We start from the raw sequence: 22910 nt of genomic DNA, 5'->3' as shown, positions 1-22910 counted from the left end.
GTTTGCCTGGCTTCATTACATATAATAATTGCATCCTGGCTCACAGATGTGTGTTACCTTTTTTTTTTTTTTTTGCTCACCTCAGAGACATTATAGGAGCATATGGACAATAGACACAGGCCTTTTCAGTTAATGTCTGCAGGCATGAATGGCAAGGAAACATGGGTGTGGAATAGATCCCCTACATAAATTGTACGTAATGGATTAAGAAAACATGAAGGCACAGACACTAATTTGCCGGGTTTCCTTTCAGTCTCCTACTTCATCTCTACCTCCTCTTCCTTGTGATTCACAGCTACAAAAATATTCTCCTAGTTTGAAATGAGTTGTAATTAAATGGTCTCCTTAACCATAATCCATGATTATAGTAGGACACGAAGCAGTTTCTGTGCAAAGCTGATATTCCTGTCCTCGAGCTAAAAAGGACATTAGGCACGGTCAGATGTAAATGTTTTATTACTCACAGAAAATAGAATATTGTGAAATCAATAAAGAAAAGTACTGTCCAGAGTTCTGTGTTCAGTTGAGTCTTACGGACTTGTGCGCACAGGGCTAATGCAAAGGTGACTGTACAGCTGCACAGAACGCACGTTTTCAAGTGTACTCCAGTACCGCTGATGCAGAGCCGTACACATTTCACCACTTGCAACTGAAGGAGTTATGGCCATTCTCACATAAGTGATTTGTCGTAAGGAGAAGTTGACTGAACTGTGGTCTATGAAGTATTAGCCCGACGTTAAAATATACCTATATCAGGCCAAGGCTGTTTCAAGTGATCCCTAATGATGGTGTTAATTAAACCAAGTGAACGGATAGGGGGCAGTCTGCTCACAGTGATATGTTCAACTGTGGTCTAGTGTGCAAATATTTGTAATTAGCTCTGTGCACTAAATGAATGAGCAATATGGCAACTCGGGTTGAACTCGGCAAAGGCCCCATAGATGGGAGGGGGGAATGCCTGTTAAAATAGACAGAAAAATTACAGACAAAGGCTTCCTCATAGACGGTCATGTGGTCATGTAGGGTGCCACGGATTATGGGGTAAATAAATCCCTGAGGGATCGATGCACCGTACCCTGGAGAGATAAAGTACTACCCAATCAGCTGTTCAGTGGATACTTTCTCTCTCCAAGCTTTGATACTTCCCCCTTCCCCCCAAACGAGTAACAGAATGGCAGTCATCCGAGGACAGTTTTACTTCTGACAGTAGTAAAGTGGAGAGAGATAAACTACCAACCACTTAGCTTCTCACTGTCATTTTTCAAATGTAGCCTGTAACCTTGCAGTTAGGAGCTGATTGGTTGATACTTTAGTTAACTCCACTCAATCACTCTACATGGTTTAGTATATTACAACCCCCTCCACCCACAAGGACATGGGGCTGTAAATAATCAAGAGCCTATTGTGAGAATGAGAAAGCTATAAGTAGTCCTGAGTAGATGTGGTCAGTGCTGTGTGGGCAAGTCATTTCCAGATAGTCATTGGAATTAATGTTGCTGGAAACATTGTACTTTATATAAAGCGAAGAATATACTCCTTTAGATTGCTTAAATCAAAGGTTCACATACACAGTCCTCAAGGATGTCCTAACAGTCCAGGGTTTAAGGATGTTTAACAATAGGAACTGAGATACTAAGTAAGTCATCTATTCCCAAGCATTGTTATTTGTTTTGCTAATTGTGCACCACACATACTTTTCTTTTTATATCTGTCCCTGATGCTGTCACTCTCTGACGTTTTCTCTCCTTCTCTCTCTCTCTTTCTCTCTGACACTCTCTCTCTCCCCTTGACACCCATTGTGTCTCCAACTCCTGTCAATCTCCCACAGAAGGAGGGGGAGGGTAGATTTTGCTATGGGGTCTACAAATACTAGTTACGCCCCTACCCTACAATATGAAGCCTTATAGGGACCAAGCCCGCGGGACCTCTGGCTTACATGATATTAAAACTTCATTTTTATTTTACTCCACACTGCACAATAATCAAATAAGGCATTTGCATCTACTTCTCCTTTTACAGTTACTACAGAAGAGTAATAATTGGAATATGTATATGCTGTCAGAACAATGTGGTTTAAAAGTCTTGGAAAGTTATATTTTTATCTGTGTATTTGTGCCATATTTCTGTATCAGAAATAAATAAAATACATCACATTACATGCTACTTTGTTTGGACAGACACATATTTGGATATATTTAGATACATTTTAACATATTGTGTCTCGAAACATTTCCTGTTCTTCACCTATTGAAACCTCAAAAATTGCATTTTGTGTTCCCTGCCCACGCAGAAAAAAATTTATTTTGTAGGTGAATAGTATATGGTACATGTATCTTGATTTTGATATTGCTGGGAGAGCAGACATAATAATGTTGGAATGATGAGACGTATGCTCATGTTACACTATATTTAGTCTATAGCAACGACATCATTTGACAACATAAACGTATTTGTACTACAGAGGTAAAGTGAGTAGGGAGCAGGGAAATCAGGGGCATCAGCCAGATGGAGCAGACTCCTATGTTATTCTATTTTTTTTAAAGCAGTGAAAATAAAAATATGCACAAAAGGTAGCGTTATGCAGAGTTTCTGTTAAGAAAACACAAGCTTTGCTTTTATTTATTACTGCAGCTGTTTGGCTCATCAAGAAGAGACATAAGTATTTTTGTTACTTGTATAAATTCTACTTGTGCCATATTGTAAATAGAACACCACATTTAGAAGCCCCGCTAGATCCCTTTAGTCCAATGATAGATAGGAATTCAAAGTTATCTACAGATCTAATAAACAAATGAATGTAAGAAAAAAAAACATCACTGTGAAGTAAACTCACAATAGAAATGGAAGTGTGTTGGCGGCATTTTGTTATTAATAGTCTAAATGGTTTCTGAGAAAGTTTACTATAGGTTTTCTATACATGCTTTTGTTTTTTATAAAGCAGTCTTCCGTGCCCGAAAAACACTTGCATTTCAGTGTTAATAGTATGAGATGAATACATATGGATGAACGGTGGATGGATGCAGGTGGTCAGTATACCTCCACAGCCTAAAGCAGGTGGCTTTTGGTTGAGCAACATGCTGCTGCATGAACATCGCAGTGCACCAGCTCAGTGCACTGTGATGCTTTGTGTTGAGTGTTCGTGCTGAGCGGAGCTTTGCCATTTTTATAATAGGCAAAGCCCCACAATATAAGGAAAGCCAGTGTGTATACCCTGCAGCAATGCCGATGCACAGGACCGTGCTGTGTGTGTACCCTGCAGTGATGCCGATGCGCGGGACTGCTCTGTGTGTATACCCTGCAGCGATGCCAATGCGCGGGACTGCTCCATGTGTATTCCCTGCAGCGATGCCGATGCGCAGGACTGCTCCGTGTGTATACCCTGCAGTGATGCCGATGCGCAGGGCCTCTCCATGTGTATTCCCTGCAGCAAAGCCGATGCGCAGTACCGCACATCGACATTGTTGCAGGGTATACACACAAAGCAATCCGTGCTCCTTTTCTAAGTGATCTAATCAGATCACTTAGAAAGGGGCTGAAATACCCCCATGTGTATGCCCCTTAACCTTAACCCATACCCTCCTACTCAGCTGCCTAAACCTAACCCTCCTAACCCACAGCCTAACCGTAAACCCCCTATTAAGTACCCAACCCTCCCTCCCCATTGCCTAACCCTGACCTTCACCCATCCCTCACCTGGGGGGGGGTTGGGGGAGAGAATTCTGGTTGGTTTGCAAAGCAAACTCCTTTGATGGACAAAACCCTGACCTTCACCCATCCCTCACCCTAAGGGGGTGATTCTGGTTGGTTTGCAAACTGTTACACTGTTGTATTGTTTGGTCGCATACGATTTATTGTAGCTTCTCTACCCACTAGAACAAGCGTCATTAGGATACCTTTGCAATTTAAAATTTGAGTGGCAAGGACGTGACATCAAATCGTAACAACATATCGTCTGGTTCCCTGTACACGGATCCTAGTTCACATCGACCCACATTACACATTTACACCATATCAATAGTGATATTGTTATATTTGATGTCTAGTGCATTAATCCTAGTGACCGTAGCTAGAGACCATAGGAGCACGCAATCACCCATACACACTGAGCAATGTGGGCGAATTGTCAATTACAAAACAGCCAAGCGGCCCAAAATAGCTCAAGTGTCTACCCAGCTTTAGACACATTTTCTGGCTTGCATATAAATTTGGTGAACATACAAAGACTATGCTATGGCCTGCAAGGTGATTACTGAGTGAGTTAGCAGGGTCTCTTGGTTCTCCGATTCAGTCTGGGTACAGACTGAAGCGATCAGCAATTGTTCTACTGAAGCTATCAGCAATTGTTTCAACTTTACTGACAATTTCCCTTGAGACTAGAACAAGGGATCTGGAGCGCACTGAAATCTAGCTAAGATCAAACTATATATTGGCATAGTTTGGTCACTAACCTGTACACACAAGAACAACCATCATGTAACTATATACTAGGGAGTAGCAGCAATGTGATGTCAGATCGGTTCGAAATATGGTTCACCACACACACTGCACTACAGGTTCGGTATGATGTGCAGCACTGTTGCCTAGCAGCAGTCGTTAGTGACCAGCCTGAGCGCTCAAACAGGTACAAAGTGAGCAATGTAGGCCACAGTTTATTATGAAACAGCATCGCTCCAGTGTGTACCCAGCTTAAGAGGAACGTGTAAATGCCAAATCATTTTCTGAACTAAAATTTTAATCCCACTGTTTTCATAAAATATCTCTGAAATTACCTGAACTATAACTAGGGCAACTCAATATATATGTTTGTCCATAAGTAATGTTGCACAAGAGACCTCCCCCTGAGTAGCTGCACCCATCCAATCAGCCTAGGCCCCACATTGTGTGCCAGTTATAATTATTGAGGCAGAATTAGATCAGAAAAAAGATTGCTATAACGTAAGGCAGAAGATGAGAGTTTCTGTCAACATAGCTTCTCTGTAAATAACACCTACATTTGTTGTATGTCTAAAATAATTTATTCTATGTTATACTTTGGATGGGCAAGTTAAAATTGTTAAACCTAAGCATACACAACATATGATTTATAATAGGATGTCTACATTTCTAATACCTCTGGGAACTCAATTTCCCCATCAGTGTGGAGCACAATAAGCATTTCTGATTAAATGCCAAGATAAACATGGTGTCCCTATCAGATGCATACCTGCACAATGGGATGTCCTCCCGTAGAGGCCTTCACCGCCCCTCGGCTTCCTTCCGTCTCGTAATGAGCTCTATGATGAGATTTGGGCTGCACTTCAATGCGCAGTTCATATGGTCCTGACTGGGATGGCAGATGCCAATCAAGGGCAGGCAGAGAGGGACTGTAATGGAAAAGAACAGCTATTAAATATTAACACAAAGCGTATTATCCCACACCACAGGAATTTGGCACTATTACTTTAGAGACCATGATTAGCAGTCCATCCTTCACTATCGTACATTTAAAATTTCATCAATAGTTGTAACGCCGCAACATAAGTAATGTAAAAGTCTGTGAAGCAGCCAAAACCTCATTCCACTTCATGAAGATGAACAACCGCTGAGCAGCTGATGGTACTCTAGCTATCAGACTGCTTAACTCAATGGAAATTGTGTGTGCACTGTTCTCCTCTCCATGAATCTAAAGGTTTTTATGTGTCTACTGACCAAAGGTATTAATAAATAAGCAAGCAGGAAAAAAATATATAATGTATAATAGGTAGGATAGGTTTATAATAAGCAGCCATTTTTTTTTTTTTTTTTTTTTACATTTTATTCAAACAGCAGTAACACATTCCAATCACTTTTGAAAGTAAAATTAAAAACCAATTATACAGAAGCAAGTAAGTTTCCAGATTACTCATGAAAAGTCACCAATGTTTGTCCGGTTTTGGTTGGTACCAGCTTCCATGTTTGTTTGGGCAGTAAAATTAACTCACAGATTGACAAACAGTTGATAGTAAGAGGAGATCTTTTTATAGGATATGGTATAACTTACGGACAGTTGGGATTCTGACGTTTCTCTGACATCAGAATCCCTGCGGACAGGAGCCGGACAGGGGGGCGAGCGCATTAAAGCCCCTTGCGTGCTCGGTAGCTAGCTGTGCTCGCCACCTCTTCTATTCTCCCTTTATGGGGGTCGTGGACCCCCACAAGGGAAAAGCCAGTGTAAGTTGGGATTCCCGACAATTGGGCTTCCAATGTCGGAGAAACCACTGTTGGAATACTGACTGTCAGTAAATCATCCGGCACCCATTTTTTTGCTATACATTGTAGACTTCCTCTTAGTAGTGGCTGATGATATATAACTACAGTTTGCACTCTGCTGCTCAGTAAATGGAAACATGGCACAAGTCCGGGCAACATATGGGAACACAATATAATGGTTCCACACATTCTGATATGCCAGATCAGCAAAATGTCCCTAAACCTACTCACATTACACACATTTAGTGACATCTGCCCTGTGTGTAAACTCTGCCCTTCCAAGGTTCATGATTAAGGGGTGCGCATTTCATCTAATCATAGTGTTTTCCAAATATCCAGAACAATGCATGATTATTAAGGAGTGGGTTTAGATACTCAAACATCCAATTAAATGGTTCTGCTACAGGAGACATATGAGATAAAAATGTACCCACAATACCAAAATCTACAATCGACTGCAGTCCATTGTGACAAACCAGGAGCTCTGTGATCCAACTCTTTCTTCATTTACTCCTTTGAGTCTTAACTAAGTTGGACAGGCATGGAATTTCACAACTTGTCACAATTGAACCATTTAATGGGCTAATGTCTATTTCTAATACTGTACCACCATCTGTGTCATTAGTGAACAATACAAACATCATTTTGGTATGTTATCCATCAGTGATACTCTAACAATACACTGCAGCTCTGTTAAAAAGTAAAGTATTACCACTGACTGTTCTTTAGGACATTGTCGTAATGGGGCTCTATAGACTGTAGTCAGTTGAGTTGTGATATCAGTGACCCAGCCACTGTAGATGAATAAATCCAAACAGACCATTTCAAACTATTGCTGGTGGCTGTATAGAACTATATATATCTTTAACAATCAAACTCCAATGCGTCGTACCACAACTTAATGTTTTTGGTAAAGAGGCAAATCAGGAAGCCCTATACCTGGGGTTGTCATACATCTATACCTGAATGACTTTGACGAGTGCCAAATTGTGATGGCTAGTCAACTGGGTCAGTGCATGCATCAGCAGGAAAGATTTTAAAGGTACCAATTCAACTTTATCGCTGCCATCCCATTTCATCAGTAAATCATTGCTTGACATTTGGTCTCAAAAAGAGCTGAAATTGTGTTTACGACTAATACCTTTATACAAATATTTAAAAACCTTTACTACATTTTTTGTATAAATAATAATTTCAATTTAAAGCCGTATCATATTAAAATTTACCCACAGACCTGCGATCTTTGAGAACGTATACAGGAAAGCCCTGCCAGCACAGGGAAATACGGTTTTGAAGTTTAATAATAAAATCCAAACAAAAAGAAAACATCTGTGTAGCCAAAGGGCAAGACCATCTAAACTTGACTTATATGATGGGAATTTGTGAATCACGGAATTTTATTTATAATATTTGCAAAGTAGACAATTAGTCATAATTCAGTGGTGAAGCCAAAATACCTATCACACATAATAAGCACAATAAATGTCTGGGTGTCTGTAGTTATAGTACAAACATTAGCAATATTGAATACTGATAAGAACCATTAGTTATACTACTCACATTACAAGAGCTACAATAATATTTGCATAATACTAGTGTAATCGGTAGAATTATCACTATTATTATTTGTTATTCAAGCTTGACTACAAAGTACAATTTTTAGCAGAATAAATAAATGATACTGATACTGCCTATATTTTCTTTGATAAGACAGCATTTGTATAAATGTTCTCGCCACCTCCTCTTCGTGACAGGTAAAAATTCGAAACACCGGGCTTTAATTTTGTAAATTTCCTGGCTAGCGCAGTTTTTATAACTCACTTCTCCCTCTATATAACCTCTCATTAACAACAAGAGCCTATTATGTGCATCCGCATGAGAGCACCACAAGTCTAGCCACTACTTATTCAGAGGAATTAACCTTAATGGGACAATAACACATTAGATTCAATAGGATTTTTTTTTAGTTTTTTTTTTTTAAACAAGTTAAAAGTAAAAATTGTATTAAATAACAAGAGGCCAGTTGTTTAAGACCACATAACAATTATTGAAATGATAAAAACAAATATTTAGTTATCTCCTACCCAGCATACTCTGATAGTAACCTGATAATGTATGTATGTATGTATGTATGTATGTATGTATGTATGTATGTATGTATGTATGTATGTATGTGTGTGTATATACATATAAATATATAGTCAGATAAGAACATTAAATTATAGATCAGGACACTGTAGCGTATCAGGAAGCGGACAGTTGACAGCTATTATTTAAAAGAAAATGGAAAGATTGCTCCATTGCGTGGTCTTTGACCCTAGTGACGTATTCAGTTTTATTTTAAAAAAAATGCTACAAACATTTATGTTGATGGACTCTCACTGTGAAAGGAAGTTTAGTTAAAAAATAGTGATTAACAAAATAACCCAAATTTCTCTCTCGTATTGGCTTTTTTATGTCCCAGAGCAAAAGTCAATGAGGTCAGATGGAAACATATTGAGTGGGAGCAGGAAACATATTGAGACCAAAACAGTGGAAAGCTGTGTGATCAGGATCTGTATGAAGCTCGTTCCACTGAATCTCATCACTGCCAGAATTTTCCTAGAAAACAAATATGTAAATGATCTGAAGCATCCTGTCTGTCAAACGGGGTCTAATCTTTTGGCGGAGGAAATGATACATTAAAACTAGGCCTTTAAAGGGGCAATATATTATGTGTATATTGGGGTTGACACGCAGAAGTGCGCAAATCACATACAGATAATTTTCACACTTCTGTGCATGCACAGCAGCTGCACCGCGCATGTGCAAAGTGTCAAAATGTGAATGGAACCTGGAAGGAGATGCAGATATGGCCATTTTAGAGGGAGGCATGCGGGACGTCACACACAGCCATTGCAATTCGAACAACGGGGGCATGCGTGTGCCTTCGCAGCCAGAGTGTGATACGGGGGGGGGGGGGGGGGGGCTACCCTTATCTCTGCATGGGCTGTGACTTCTGTGATGCGATCATAATTATATCACTGGATAGGACGATACATGCTGGACAGCCCCCAGCACGCAAAAGAAAGCAGTAACAGTTGTGGTATTTTACCAAAACTGCCATGGAAGCTGAATCAGGCCCGTTATCCACTCAATACTACAATATATGCATTCTTTGCAGCTATTTAAACATATAATTCACTTCATGAGTAATTCTAACTTTAGGTGTCACAAAATTGGTATTCTCTTATGAGTTTGGCATCAAAGTTCACTTGGAAAGAACTTATAGGTATACCTCTGTCTTGTAATAAACGTAAACCAGGGGGAGAAAGTAATATGTATAACGTAGAAGTGAGAGAAGCTGAAGGTGCAGGGGTTTGTCTCAGAATGGCCATATTTTGAAAGCGGCAATCATTTAAAAGAGACAAAACCATGTGCACTGCAGGGGGCCAGATGTAACATGTGAGACTTAGATTTGGGTGAGTTATTTTGTTTCTGTGCAGGGTAAATACTGGCTGCTTTATTTTTCCACTGCAATATAGATCTCACTTTGAAGTAAAACCCCACCCAAATCTAATTCTCTCTGCACATTTTACATCAGCCCCACCTGCAGTGCACATGGTTTTGTCCATTTGAGAAGGATTTTGCCTTTGCGAGTGAACCAGAATAAGGGCCATAGAGTATAAAATAACATGTGAAAGCAGAGGTAAAGGCCCATACACACTGGGTGACTTTGAGCTGAAAGTCGCTCAAACTGCAGGTTTGAGCAGCTTTCAGCTCAAAGCCGCCCAGTGTGTATGGCCTGGCGATGAGCAGTGAGCGCTGCTGCGTGCTGGTTATACCAGCAGATGAGCAGCTTTCAGGACGGCTCTGTATAGCGCTCCGCTATGCAACGCCGTCCTCCCTCCTCCGTCGACGCCGGGCAGGGGGAAAGGCGCTCTGTGTGTATGCACTGAGCGGCTTTCCCCGCATCGATGATAGTCATCATCGCTGTCCATACACGCTGGGCATAGTCGCCCAGTGTGTATGGACCTTAAGCTTCTGTTGACATACAGACCACATAAAAGTTAGCTATCATAATAAATATAATTTATATTAACCCTTCGCTTTCTATTCCTCCAGTCATGCAATTACACTCAAACCTGTAAGCCCAGACACCTTACAGCCTTTGAATGGAAATACTATCTCCTTCCTCTATCACTCAGTCTAACCACTTTTCCCCCTCATGTATAGGCCCCGAGAACTTTTTGAGATACCCTGGGAAAGGGACCTATGTCTTGAGAGAAAGGAGTGGTCACTCATTAGGAAAGAATCACAAAGTTCTATATTAATATTTAATTTATGTAAAACTTTTAGAAGTTTACACAATATGGTACTTGGTACCCTCTAAACTGCACCAGATGTATCCCGATGCTTCCCCCTTGTGATGGCGACAATGTGTACATGTTGGTACTTATTTTCATGTATGGTAAGACGGTCTCGTAGTTTCTATTTTTTGTAAAAGAGGATTAGTGCTCCTTGGGCAGTTTATTGGTGACCCCCTTATTATGCTTCTGTGCTACAAAGTAAAGGCTCTTAGTCATCCCAATGATACGCTACTACAACACATTGTTTACTGTGGCCTGCTGTCAGGTAGCTATAAAAGAAGCCCCACAATATGCTTGTCTTTGTCTGGAATAGTGCAACAATGGAATATATTACCAGCTTGCATCACAACAAAACTTGTACATTTCACTCAGTCTGGGAACCATAGGGGGTAATTCAGACCTGCTCGCTAGACTGCTTATATTCGCTGCCTAGCAAGCAGGTAAACAATGCCCATCCCGCCATCCAAATCCCTGCGCTACCATGCGAACAGATGTCTACATTTCCACATCCGCTTACATGCATCCGGAGGGTGGAAAAATAATTTGATGGTTACACAACATCGAATGATTTTTCCTGGTACTTGTTTCCTAGCACGGCGCCCATCGGGTCCCATCGCATACCTTAACTTAAGGTATGCGATGGGACCCGATGGACCTGATTTTTGGGCTTTTTTTGAGGTTTCCCGACAAATGTAAAATCGGGTCCATCGCATGCGATTATAATGGCATGCGATGCGACCGACCCAATTTTACATTGTAAGCATTGTATGTAATGTTAAATTCCTATGTAAAATCAGGTCCATTGTATGCCATTATAATGGCATACAATGCGACCAATGCGATGGACCCGATTTTATATAGGAACCAATGTTAAATGGCCCACCATACCCAATTTTTGATTGTACACCCACCCTGATGGGTAATTTCTATGTCAAATGCCCCCCCATTGTTAACGCCACCCCACGATGAACGCCAACCCAAAGCGTAGCGAGCCCGCGAGGGGCGGCGGTACGCGTCCTCTGACCTTTTCATACCCCCACTATCCACGACGGCGTGGAGTAGATTTTATATAGTGTGGCGAGCGCAGCGAGCCACCGAGTCCGAAGCGTGGCGAGCGCAGCGAGCCCCGCCTGGGGACGCATAATAAGTCTGAAGTTATGCGCGTCCCCTCGTGGGGCTCGCTGCGCTCGCCACGCTTAGGGCTCTATATAAAATCAACTCCACGCCGACGTGGATAGTGGGGGTATGAAAAGGTCGGAGGACGCGTACCGCAGCCCATCGAGGGCTCGCTGCGCTCGCCACGCTTCGGGTTCACGTTGATCGTGGCGTGGTGTTAACAATGGGGGGGCATACAATGAAAATTGGGGTCTGGGGGCATTTAACATTGGGGCCAATGTAAAATCGGGTCTCAGGGACCATTTAACATTAGTTCCAATGTAAAAAATCGGGTCGGTCGGGTCAATCGCATCGCATGCAATTTGGTTGCATGCGATGCGATTGACCCGATTTTTGCAACCCGATTGCATACAATTAAAATCGGTGGCGCCGTGCTAGGAAACAAGTACCTTTTTCCTCTCCTCGCAGATACAAGTAAGCCTACACTTACTTTTATCATGCATGGAGATTGGTGAATTGGGGGCGGGCCGAAAGGTCATGTGACGCCAGCCGCCCGCCCTAAGCAGGCATGGGCACACCTGCGTTTACAGGGGTACATCCAGCGTTTCTATGGGCGCGCCCACTGTTTTTGTGGACACGCCCATAAATTTATATTTAAGGATACCCATCAAAAGAAATGACATTAGATCACTAAATTCCACCATTATTGTTTCATGCAGTCCACTTCCTATACCTCATCATTCTTTTCTGCGTTTTAACCCTGACCGCTAATGGTGTCCTTAGCGAATAATACAGATCAGAGTTTGGTTTGCATTGTTCCTAATTATTTGTATAGTCACTTCCGTATTTTATGATTTTTATTTCTCATAGGTGTTATAAATAAGGATTTAAAAAAAAAAAAAAAACCTCACTAACTCGCTTGAATCCCAGGGTAATGATCACAATAGAGCAATTTGCCCCATTTTGTCACTACAATGAATAAAGATAAGAGCAAGTGAAAACACTGCTTAACGAGAAGGTCGAGCAATGATAGCTACTCATAAGAGATCTGGTGAGCCATAAGTGGTGATTTCCTGACCTTCAATCCTAGGGCTGGAAACCATAAGTATATGTTTATGTGACTCTTGTAATGACTTTCCTGCTTCTATATGTATATACATCCTTTTGTGCAAGCTTGACATGCACACTGATGTTCATATTGCATCAACATATATACATGATCATTTTTCAACGTACTAAGAAAATATTATAGTAAACAGCACTACAAAGCTGTAAGCAGTCAGCACTGCCCTTGTTCTTCGCTAGAACATCTGCAGTAGACACAGTACTATGTGATCAAATCACTTTTTTGGGTCATTTCTATATAAATTATTAATTACCCAAATGTTTACAGGATTAGTTCTGAAAGCATCAGAACAATTAAAAGAATATATTTAGATCTGAAATTATAAGCCAAGCAAGTAATTGCTAGTATTATGTCAGAAGAATATCGTTTTTCAAAGAACCAGTTTGGACAAAGCATATCCTATGGACTGCTTTGTGCTACATTAGTCTTTTAAAAGATCACTGCAGTGTTCAGTGTCCATAATGCCTCGTATGTGTTCTACTGCTTTCACATCACAAACCCTGCTCTAACTCGGTATTTGAAAACGTTTCTGAAATGGGTCTGAGCAAGCTAATACCCCATTTTCACTAGTAACCTGGTAATTTCAGCAGGGACGCGCACCTACAGGGGATTTCTGCTAGTGGAAATGCTCCCATGTCAAATAACCTGGCAATCCAACCCAGGTAATGATCAGGGTTGAACCCAGGATGCTACCTGGTGGAGGGGTAGTGGTAACGCTCCCAACCCAGTATATTTGAAAAACAGAGCTGATTGGAGTTTCTGGGGCATTTTCATGTGCATTTTGTACATGTTTATGTGCACTTTGTACATGTCTAGGTACACCAATGGCTCAGGTATACTGCAATCAACAGTTTTCACAAAAGTTTTTCTTATGTGAAGACATTTTTTAAAAGGTTTCATATTGAATATTTGGGACAAAAAAAAAAGGCTTTTCAAATAAATATTTGTCGTTTCTTCATTAATCAGGAAATGTTTTGTTTAATGGTGGCCCTTTTGGGTAATGGTGGCCCTGTTTTGTGACCTTCCCATTGGTAAAGCCCTTTAAAAAGGCTTTTTCTTATGTAATCTATAAGAAAACACAAGCCTTACCCGGGTTAAGTGTAAAAGGGGCTGATCCAGCAATTTACCGGGTAGCACTGCTAAATTAGAAAACATTTTTAAAAGACTGGCCAGACGCTGATTCAGCCAATCAGTGTCCTGCCAGTCTTTTCAATAGATTTGCTTCCCTGGTGCTGTTGCTGGCTTTGGCCATTTGCGGCCGCTTGGGGGGCTCAGGTGTTTGGGCGCTCAGCGGTTCGTCTGTTCGGGTATTCCTGTGTTTGGACGCCCGAGCAACAGCCAAGGGTGCTAGAACCTCCTCGAGCGACCCTGATCCTCCTCGAGGAGCTCTGATCCTCCTCGAGCAGTGACGGGGAGGATTGGCGATGGGGGCAGTGACGGGGAGGATTGGCGATGGGGGCAGTGACGGGGAGTATTGGCAACGGGGGGAGGGGCCCATTGGTGCACCTCTTTTCTTTACAGTTGCATACAAGGGCCCATTAAATGAAAAAGATTTTCACTTTATAAAACTTTTGAGAATTGCATAAGCATAAACTTTCGGCCGGCCGGCGAACGGGCCTTAAGACTAGTAGTAACATAATGTCACTCCCAATGACATCTCCATACAGAGCACTGGCAACGGGTATATATATGAGAAGCAGTCTGCTGCTTCTTTTCTGTAGAAGTAGCCAACTACTACTCCTCGTGGTCAGTGATGGATTGGAGAGTGGTATTGGCCTGTGATGTCACTGGCAGCACTACACTCTCAGGCCCTTATTCTGGTTTGTATATTCTCCCCGTGGTTGTGAGGGTTTCCTCCCATTATCCAAAAATATACTCATTAACTGGCTCCCAACACAGTTGAATGTAGCCTAGTGTGAATGTATGTGTGAACATGTGGTAGGGAATATAGATCATAAGCTCCAATCAGGCAGGGACTGAGGTGAATGGTAAACGATGCTATGCAAAGTGCTACGGAATAAGTGTGCGCTATATAAATAACTGGTAATAAATAATAATAATACCAGATGGGGGTGTGGCTTAGTGACTTGCTACCATATTGTCAGCAGAATAATGAACCAGCAGGCTAGAGGGACCGGGTAGCCAAATTACACAGTGATAAAGAAAATCTTCAGAAAGTTTATGGTGGCCCCTAAAGAACACAGCAATGAAATAAAGACAAAACAAAACTAGACTGTCAGTAGCAAACTGTTCATGGGAACACAGCACATGACGCTGTCAGGATCATTTACAAAGCTGTATAAAGGCATGGGCACAATACAAATGTGAAGTGTTTGCACTATTGTGACCATGTACAGTGGCAGGTGAAAGGGCTGCTTAAGGGTATATTTACTAAAGTGCAGGTTTATAAAAGTGGAGATGTTGCCCATAGAAACCAATCAGATTCTAGTTATGATCTTCTAGAAGGAGCTAGATAAATGATAAGTAGAATATGATTGGTGCTCTGTGCAACATCTCCACTTAGTGGGTCACTGATCAAGTCTTTATGTATAATTTTAAAGGGACGCTTATAGAAAAGTACATTTAAGGCTCATACACACTGGGCGATTTTGAGCTGAAACCAGCTCAGTTTCACTGTTTGGGCCGCTTTCAGCTGAAAAGCCGCCCAGTGTGTATGGGCAGGTGATGAGTGGCGAGCGCTAATGACCCCATACAGCCTTCTTTCGGCTAAGCGAACCCCACTGCTATGTGTGGCCCCAGCCTTAGGAAGGCAAGTATGTGTCACAGGCTGTGCTTGGAAGTTGACAGGTAGGAGCTGGTTGGTTGGTACTTTATTTCAGTCCACTTTTTCTATCCAAGGCTTAGTACATACATCCCATAATCAGATTACATAAAGAAGTATTTTGAGAGAAGAATTAGATATTTGTAGTTAAGTACAGCAAACCCAAAGTTCTATACATATGTCCTTCTTAAAAACTAGAAGGGGTTTTGCATATGTGCCCACCATGGAATATGTCCCCTGTACAGATGGATATGTTGCATTTTGAAAGAGTGCTATGAAAGAACAAACAAATTAAAAGGTACCATACAATTAAAAGTGTCCTCAAATGGAAGTGTTAGCACAACCCTCAGTTTTGTTCATCTGCCTTCATACACTACAACACGGGGGATACATTTGTGTTAATCCCTATGTATAAAATTAGGATATATGGTATGCAGTGTTTATCTAACAACCAAAATGATGTGATGTAGCGATGAAACAATTAATGTCAACAGATTTATATTAATTACTGGTAGATATTAAACATTATTTTGTTTATAAGATGAATGCACATAGTACATTAAAACTGTGTGATGTGAACATGAAATGGAACCATTTCTCACATATACCCACATGCTATATCTTAAGATTCTTGTTTGCATGAGTCAGATCCCAGATGTGGAATGCACGAAGATCAATTAGAGCAATGTAAATATTTGACACTTCGGCTTCTGAAAAAGCATGAAACATTGCGAGAGCCAATATACAGCCATACAACAAACTTCCGCTGTGTGCTCATGACAACTGCATTGTTTAACCCCCTCACTGCCTAGGGAGCCTGCAAGTCATTACAGCGGAACAAAGTTGGCTCGATGCTTCTTGCATCCATTGATAGAGATTTATACTTTACAGGGATTTTAATAGGAAATATGCAGAAAAATATCCTCATGGGGAATGAGGTGGTTTGTGAAGCCAACAAAGCTTCAGCTCTAATGGGGCTTCTTCAGTGGTTCTAACAAAATAGGATAATGACCTGTCTACAATTTGATACATTATATTTTTGGAGACGTGGAATGTGTATGCCTTAAATATGACTCAAGAATGCAATGTCTTTATCTGTTTCATATGTTACTCATACATCATATACAGTATGGCAAGACCTATAGCACCAGCCTTGATCAGATGGTAATTTTTAACATTGTTTAAACTGACAGCCTTTAACATCTGTGTCTGAAGAGTATTATTTTTTTTGTTATACTATAATTAATGGCTTGAGATTTTAATACCCAGAACTGTTACTGATTAAAATGTTTCCATAACTCAAATAAAGTTTAAAAATAATACAGTATAATGTAGACATAAAGGCAAATATATATCACAGCTGTGTCATAAGCAGTATCTCTTGCTTTAACATTAAATTTAGGACAAACATTAGTTAAAACGTGCATTGATTAGCAACAAGTTCCATGTCTTGTTCATTTTAAATTCGTAAATAGAGAAGTGAGTCATTGGAGAAGTTGCAAATGGTAACCAATCAACCGCTAAGTATAATTTTATAGAATGCAATTGAGAAAGTTACCTCAATGCTGATTGTTACCATGGGCAACTTCTTCACTGGCTCATTTCTCCATTCTTTTCACTGCCTCATCAATAGACCCCTTAACCCGTTTGACGGAGACAGTAAATTGTTTATCAGTTTTATTAGAAAGAGAGCGAGATATATAGTGGATGAATATCAGAGCAGTTAACCGGGTATGTATTTCAAAATGCTTCTCTTCCCCATATTGCCAAGAGTGAAAGTCATACTTAGAGCATGGTTGATTGACAGTCCCAGTACTATAACCTACAACAATACTGGGTCTGCCAATCATGCAAAGGAGACCATGTAAAGTTTTTATCCACAAGTACCTTACTTGGAGCAGAAATATTTACTCTAAAGGCTACAGAAGAAAACATGCACAGGATTACATTTAAATAAAAACACATTTCTAAGAGTGTTTCGCAACTCCGGTCCCCAAGCCCCACTAACAATACATGTTCTAAAGATATCCATACTTAAGCACAGATGGTTAAATGACAATAACTGAGACACTAATGAGGTCACCTGTTAAAAAGTATGGTCATCCACAAAACCTGGGCTTTTATTGTGCGTTGATGGCAAAGATTGGGAAACAATAATTAAATAGTATGTTACATACCTCTGTAATCTAAGCTAAAATGGTAAGGCATGCAGGACATGCTGGTACTTGCAGTTCCACAACACTGTCATAATATTGTGTTATATTTTCACAGACAATTTTACAATGAAATGTTTGGTGTATTACAGAACACTTATTGCGATCTTACCTCATGTAGGATGTAGGGGAAATATTCTTTGGTTTGGCCCATTGATAAGGATGCTGTGGAACTGATAAAAACTGATCGCAGAAATTCCCTTTCCTGATGTGGTGGAATCCAGAATATTCTTCTGGCGACAAGTCAGCAGCTGGTGATAATGTGCCATGCTCATCACAAATGGGCTCTGTTTTAAGAGACATAGTTGAGGTGTGATCTATTGCTGTCTTTCTGGACTTAATTGGAATGCCATCATTCATGTCTATGGGGTCAGTGCTAAGAGCATTAATGGCTGCCACTATTGCAGAACTTGTATACTGGTGAGTGTTTCCCAACCAGGTTTCATCAGTGACACTAACTCTGGGGGAGCTGTGAGGAGATGGAGTTGGAGAATGGTGTGGTGAGTAGGATGTCTGTCGGCCGTTAAGGTTGTATTTTCTTTTGTTGCATGGAGATGTTGGGCGAGAGTTTGGAGCAGTGAGCCAATTTTCTTCTGAAATACTTGTCCTGGGAGAGGTTGATGGGGAATGCCTGGGCGAGTTGAGCAAAGTACAGGCTACCATACTTCTCTGATAGCCTTCTTCTGGATCAGTGGTTTTAGGAGAGACACATGGTGACTGCCATGGAGACGTCTGAGGGGAAGTATATGGATAGGAGTAATTTGACTCAAAAGAAGATGCTTCAGAATTGCAGCTTCTGGAAGACAGGCTGCTTGCGGGACTCAAGCAAGATGGATCTCGGTAAGTTTCAACATTTGGCAAGTTCAATGTTGCAGTAGAATGTGCCCGTTTAGAATTAGGCATGGACTCTTCTACATCTGCTTCATGAAAAAACTGGTTGTTACCAGGGTGCATCCCCAGACATGATGTGATTTCAATTCTAGGGCTTTCTAATGGCACTCCATTAGGCCTCATGTTCGGAGATAAGTAGTATCCAGAGGCTTCACTCTCAAGATTCCCTCCATATCCAGATGAATGACTTGCTGATGGAATAATGGGAATGACTGGGTTTAATGATTGAAGACCATGGCATGGAGCTGATAATGAAGAATTCATCACACCAAGCGAGAGGCTGGCACTTAAATTGGAAGATGCATAGTTATAGTTTTCTGGAAAAAAAGTGATGACAGATGTCCACATTAGTTCAACGTAAAATAAAAGACATGCATGTATTATATCTAGAGATAAACCAAATATATGTTTCAGAAGATGGAACAATGCAATGTGAGAGATTATAAAAATAATACTAGTTATTAGGAAAAAGAGTGAAATGGAAAATGCTTTTTCTATTCTTTTTTGTATTGGAAAATTGAACAAGGTATTATGGTTTTGAAATGCAATGAAAAAAGCATAGGAGCCCCATCTCCATTGTACTTAGCATGTAGTGTTGGACCCATGCGTTATTTAGGAGTACTTCTTTTTGTACCTTTACTCATTTTTGCTGACACCTCAATACGGCACTTTATGCTGATCATTTATAGTTAGGTCCAGAATAATGACATGTAATGAAAATATAACAGAACATCATTATCAGTGCTTTTCTAACCCTGCCTATTGCTATATGGAGACAGACGTTGGCCACACACACTGGGTACTGCTGGTCATATAAGGTTATTTGTCCAATATTGCAGCATTATGTAACTGCAGGGTGGCAGCACATGGTGACAACTACCAAGAAATAAAAGAGAAAATCTCCTTCTTAAGCAGCAAAATGTAAATCCTAAATTTTAGGAAAACATTTGGGAATTTTAATGCACTTTACTGGGGCCTACACACATAACGATTCCCGGGCATTTTCTGTGTGATCTGACTAGTTCGCTTAAGAAATGCCCCTACATCGCTCCGTGTGTAGGGGCTGAACGATAGCGATGCATGCCCCATGCGTCGCTATCACCCCGGCGATTAATATCCAGCACGCTGGGGTCAGGGACAGTGTTCTCAGCACTGACACATCGCTGTGTGCTGAGCGATCTTGCTGTGCGTTCTGAGTGATCTAGCATCGCTGTGTGTGTAGGCCCCATAAGAGCTCAATTCTACTGTTACAATGTTGTCAGCATACTTTTCCGACCAGCACATCTGAATTATACATAACAATAGCCCATCTTAAAAAAATGTATCACTAAAGTGTTGACACGTGTGAACAATTACTAATTGGTAACGGTAAATGGATAGAAAGTGTAAAGAACAAGAGTATCGCAACTACATTTCATTTAGGTTTACAATGGAAGGACAAGACAACCCCCACATTTACAAACCAACAGAAATGCCTATTGTCGGCTAGGCTATGTTAGTTATGCTTAATCAATGTTATAGTGGCTCTGGGCCTGATTCAGAGATGTACGCAGCACACGCAGCAGATGCAGCTTTGGACACAGTTGCTGTGTGTAAATATGCTAATGCTGCAGGAGGCGTGATGTGTAAACAGACGTCACTTGGCGGCAATTTTGATCCACTGCTGCATCAGGGGAAACAGCATCAGATCAACTGCTTGGAAGCAGCAGTGATAGCTCTGTATGATAATGAAGCAGTAGGCATCTATTACAAGCAGACACCTCCTACTGCAGTAGTGAACAGAGCTGCGGCTTAGGACACAGCATTGACTCAAATCACACATCACTGGATGACTTGCAACACCTACGGTACAAGTCGTCCATTGCCCGTCGGCGGAGATCCCTGACCTCTTCCCACCTGGATGGTGACACACCTACATTTTCACAAACTGAGGGCATCATTCCCCTCCAAATGGAAGTAGACTGTCAGTCACTGACAGTCTGCTGTCTACCTGCTTACAACACGTGCTGTGCATGTGCCAAGTACCGAACATCTGTACTTTGCGCATGATCTTGGAGGGGCGCCCACACCTGAATGACCCCATTTGCTGGATATTGTTGGGACTGTACAGATTTGACCGCTATGCTCAAAATCCTGGGAGGGTGGGACCATCTTAATGTATGGGCTTACTGGGCAGCTGCCCTAGGGCACCACAATTCTATGAGCCTTAAGGACCCCATACACTAGTCCGACTTGTCTTAAGGACAAATCGGACCCAATTTCCCCTGAGCTCCCGAAACAGCTCACTTACGATTTGGCACTTGATGTGCCATTTCTACATGCAATAAATGCGAATCTCCTGCGGGAGCAGGAGACTTAAAAAACAAAACTGGTGAGCAGCGGGGTGGCAGCCGTCGGTTCCAGGCAGCCAATCAGGACCTGCAAACAGGTGTGTGCCAGCAGTGCTTTACCGCTGGCACACACCTACGGCTTTGAACCCAACACATGACACGATGTGCCGCTAATGGGTCTAATTCGATAGATTGAACCTGCAGCGGGTTCAATCTGTAGGGTCCGACCTGATGCGCATGGGACCGCACATTGGGTCGGAGGTGATGTCAAACACATCCAATTTGGGCCAATTTCTTGGCAGGTGAAATGGGCCCAAATTGTACTAGTATATGGGGGCCTTTAGAGCAGGGGTTTGCTGGTGCCTCCAGAGTTTTTTGCGAGGCTAGTAGAGATTGCTGTCCGGCTGCTTTGATTGTAAATTACAAAAAAAATCAGAGCTGCTGGCAATAGCAGGTATAGAGACACCGCAGGAAGTTAGAATTTTTAAATTTAAGTAGGGGCCCCAGTGCATTGCTTTGCCTAGGGCCCACAATGCTGTTAAAACAGCTCTGTGGGAGGGCCATACTTCATAGTGCATGGGTCTGGCAGGAAAACAAGGCAACATGTTGGTTGAAAGGAACGTTTTCAATCAGTCCAAACAGTTAAAACCTTGCACGTTAACATACTGTATGTTAATTTAAATTAATTATACTGTAGCTCCTCCCAAACATATTGCATACTTTATGGTTTTATACAGATCTAAAGACTTATGGTGTGTACACACGGTGAGATTCCCTTGCTATTCGACTTAAGATTCGACTGCTATACAATCTTTGTACTTTTTACATACAATTCATACAATCTGCATTAGATGTGCACTATATAGTCATTGCTGCCCTGTCTATCTGGGTTTTGATTTGTGCTGTCCTGGGAGCACGCATCAGGATTGCAAGGTAAAAAACCTGTGCGATCTGCATACGATCTGCTTGCGATCTTCATGCAATTTTGACTATATAGTCAAAACCTCATGCTGGATTGTACCGTGTATACACAGCATAAGGCAAAGTACACATATAAAGTAGCGTTCACACCTTTTAACAATATACACAGAATATAAATTTGTTTAACTTGCTTCAATACATATTTTATTACCTAATGAATGTGTACAACAGAAGATTAATCAACAATAACACATGTAACAAGCACAACTTTCCCTAGAGAGCTGGAAACAGCAGGCATCATTTATCTAAGTACAGTATTATACAGCCAGACATTGTATAAAAACATATAGAAGCATGTTACAAAACATTATATCACTTATAATCAGGCTGCAGGAGACGTACAAACTTTTCCTATGAGCTAACTCTGTCCCTTACCATGATCTTTCCTAATGACTATTATTTCTGCCAACAACATCCAGGATATTTGCCCTTCTGAATGGGAAGGTAACGTATAAGAAACTTGTGTCCCTCCAGCAACTGTTGCAGATATATCAAGTTCACCATCACCTGATAGTGGCCCTTATTCTGATCGGTGCGGATATTCCCGCATTCTTACGGAGCGGTCCGCACGCCACGGTGTTCTGCCGCGTGCGGCCATCGTCCGTAGAAACGCCCACGTGTCCTCCGCATTCGGACGGACTCACTCTTTAAGAACAGGGCGTGTTTACGGACGACATACAAACCATGCGTGTGCGGGAGAAACACTCCGATTCTGCACGGTATTACAGAGTATTACAGAGTATGCTCGGGAATACCGCATCCGACCGGGAGCCAAGCGGTGCTACCGCCCGTAAGCGGAGTATTTACGCCAAACAACCCACTATTATGTATCTTCTGCAATACATCACATGACCCACTTATTCAATTACCTATCCTCATAAAAAACTGCTTATT

General features: G+C 41.4%; 1 protein-coding gene across 10 annotated transcripts in view; it reads right to left on the bottom strand.

Annotated features, from left to right (window-relative positions):
* NFATC1 (nuclear factor of activated T cells 1) overlaps positions 1-22910 on the bottom strand; it is a 182039-nt gene that overhangs the window by 142662 nt on the left and 16467 nt on the right. For all 10 annotated transcript variants that reach the window (XM_083187778.1, XM_083187776.1, XM_083187779.1 and 7 more), the window contains 2 exons: positions 17927-19022; positions 5204-5363 (listed from right to left, as the gene is read on the bottom strand). In XM_083187778.1, coding sequence (XP_083043904.1) covers positions 5204-5363; positions 17927-19022 — 1256 coding nt within the window. The remainder of the gene's footprint in view (positions 1-5203; positions 5364-17926; positions 19023-22910) is intronic.

The sequence above is a fragment of the Crinia signifera genome, chromosome 5 (assembly GCF_055691185.1).
Source record: "Crinia signifera chromosome 5, ASM5569118v1, whole genome shotgun sequence".
Lineage (NCBI taxonomy): Eukaryota > Metazoa > Chordata > Amphibia > Anura > Myobatrachidae > Crinia > Crinia signifera.
The sequence above is the reverse complement of the archived record's forward strand: the minus strand, read 5'-3'. Positions and strand labels throughout refer to the sequence as shown.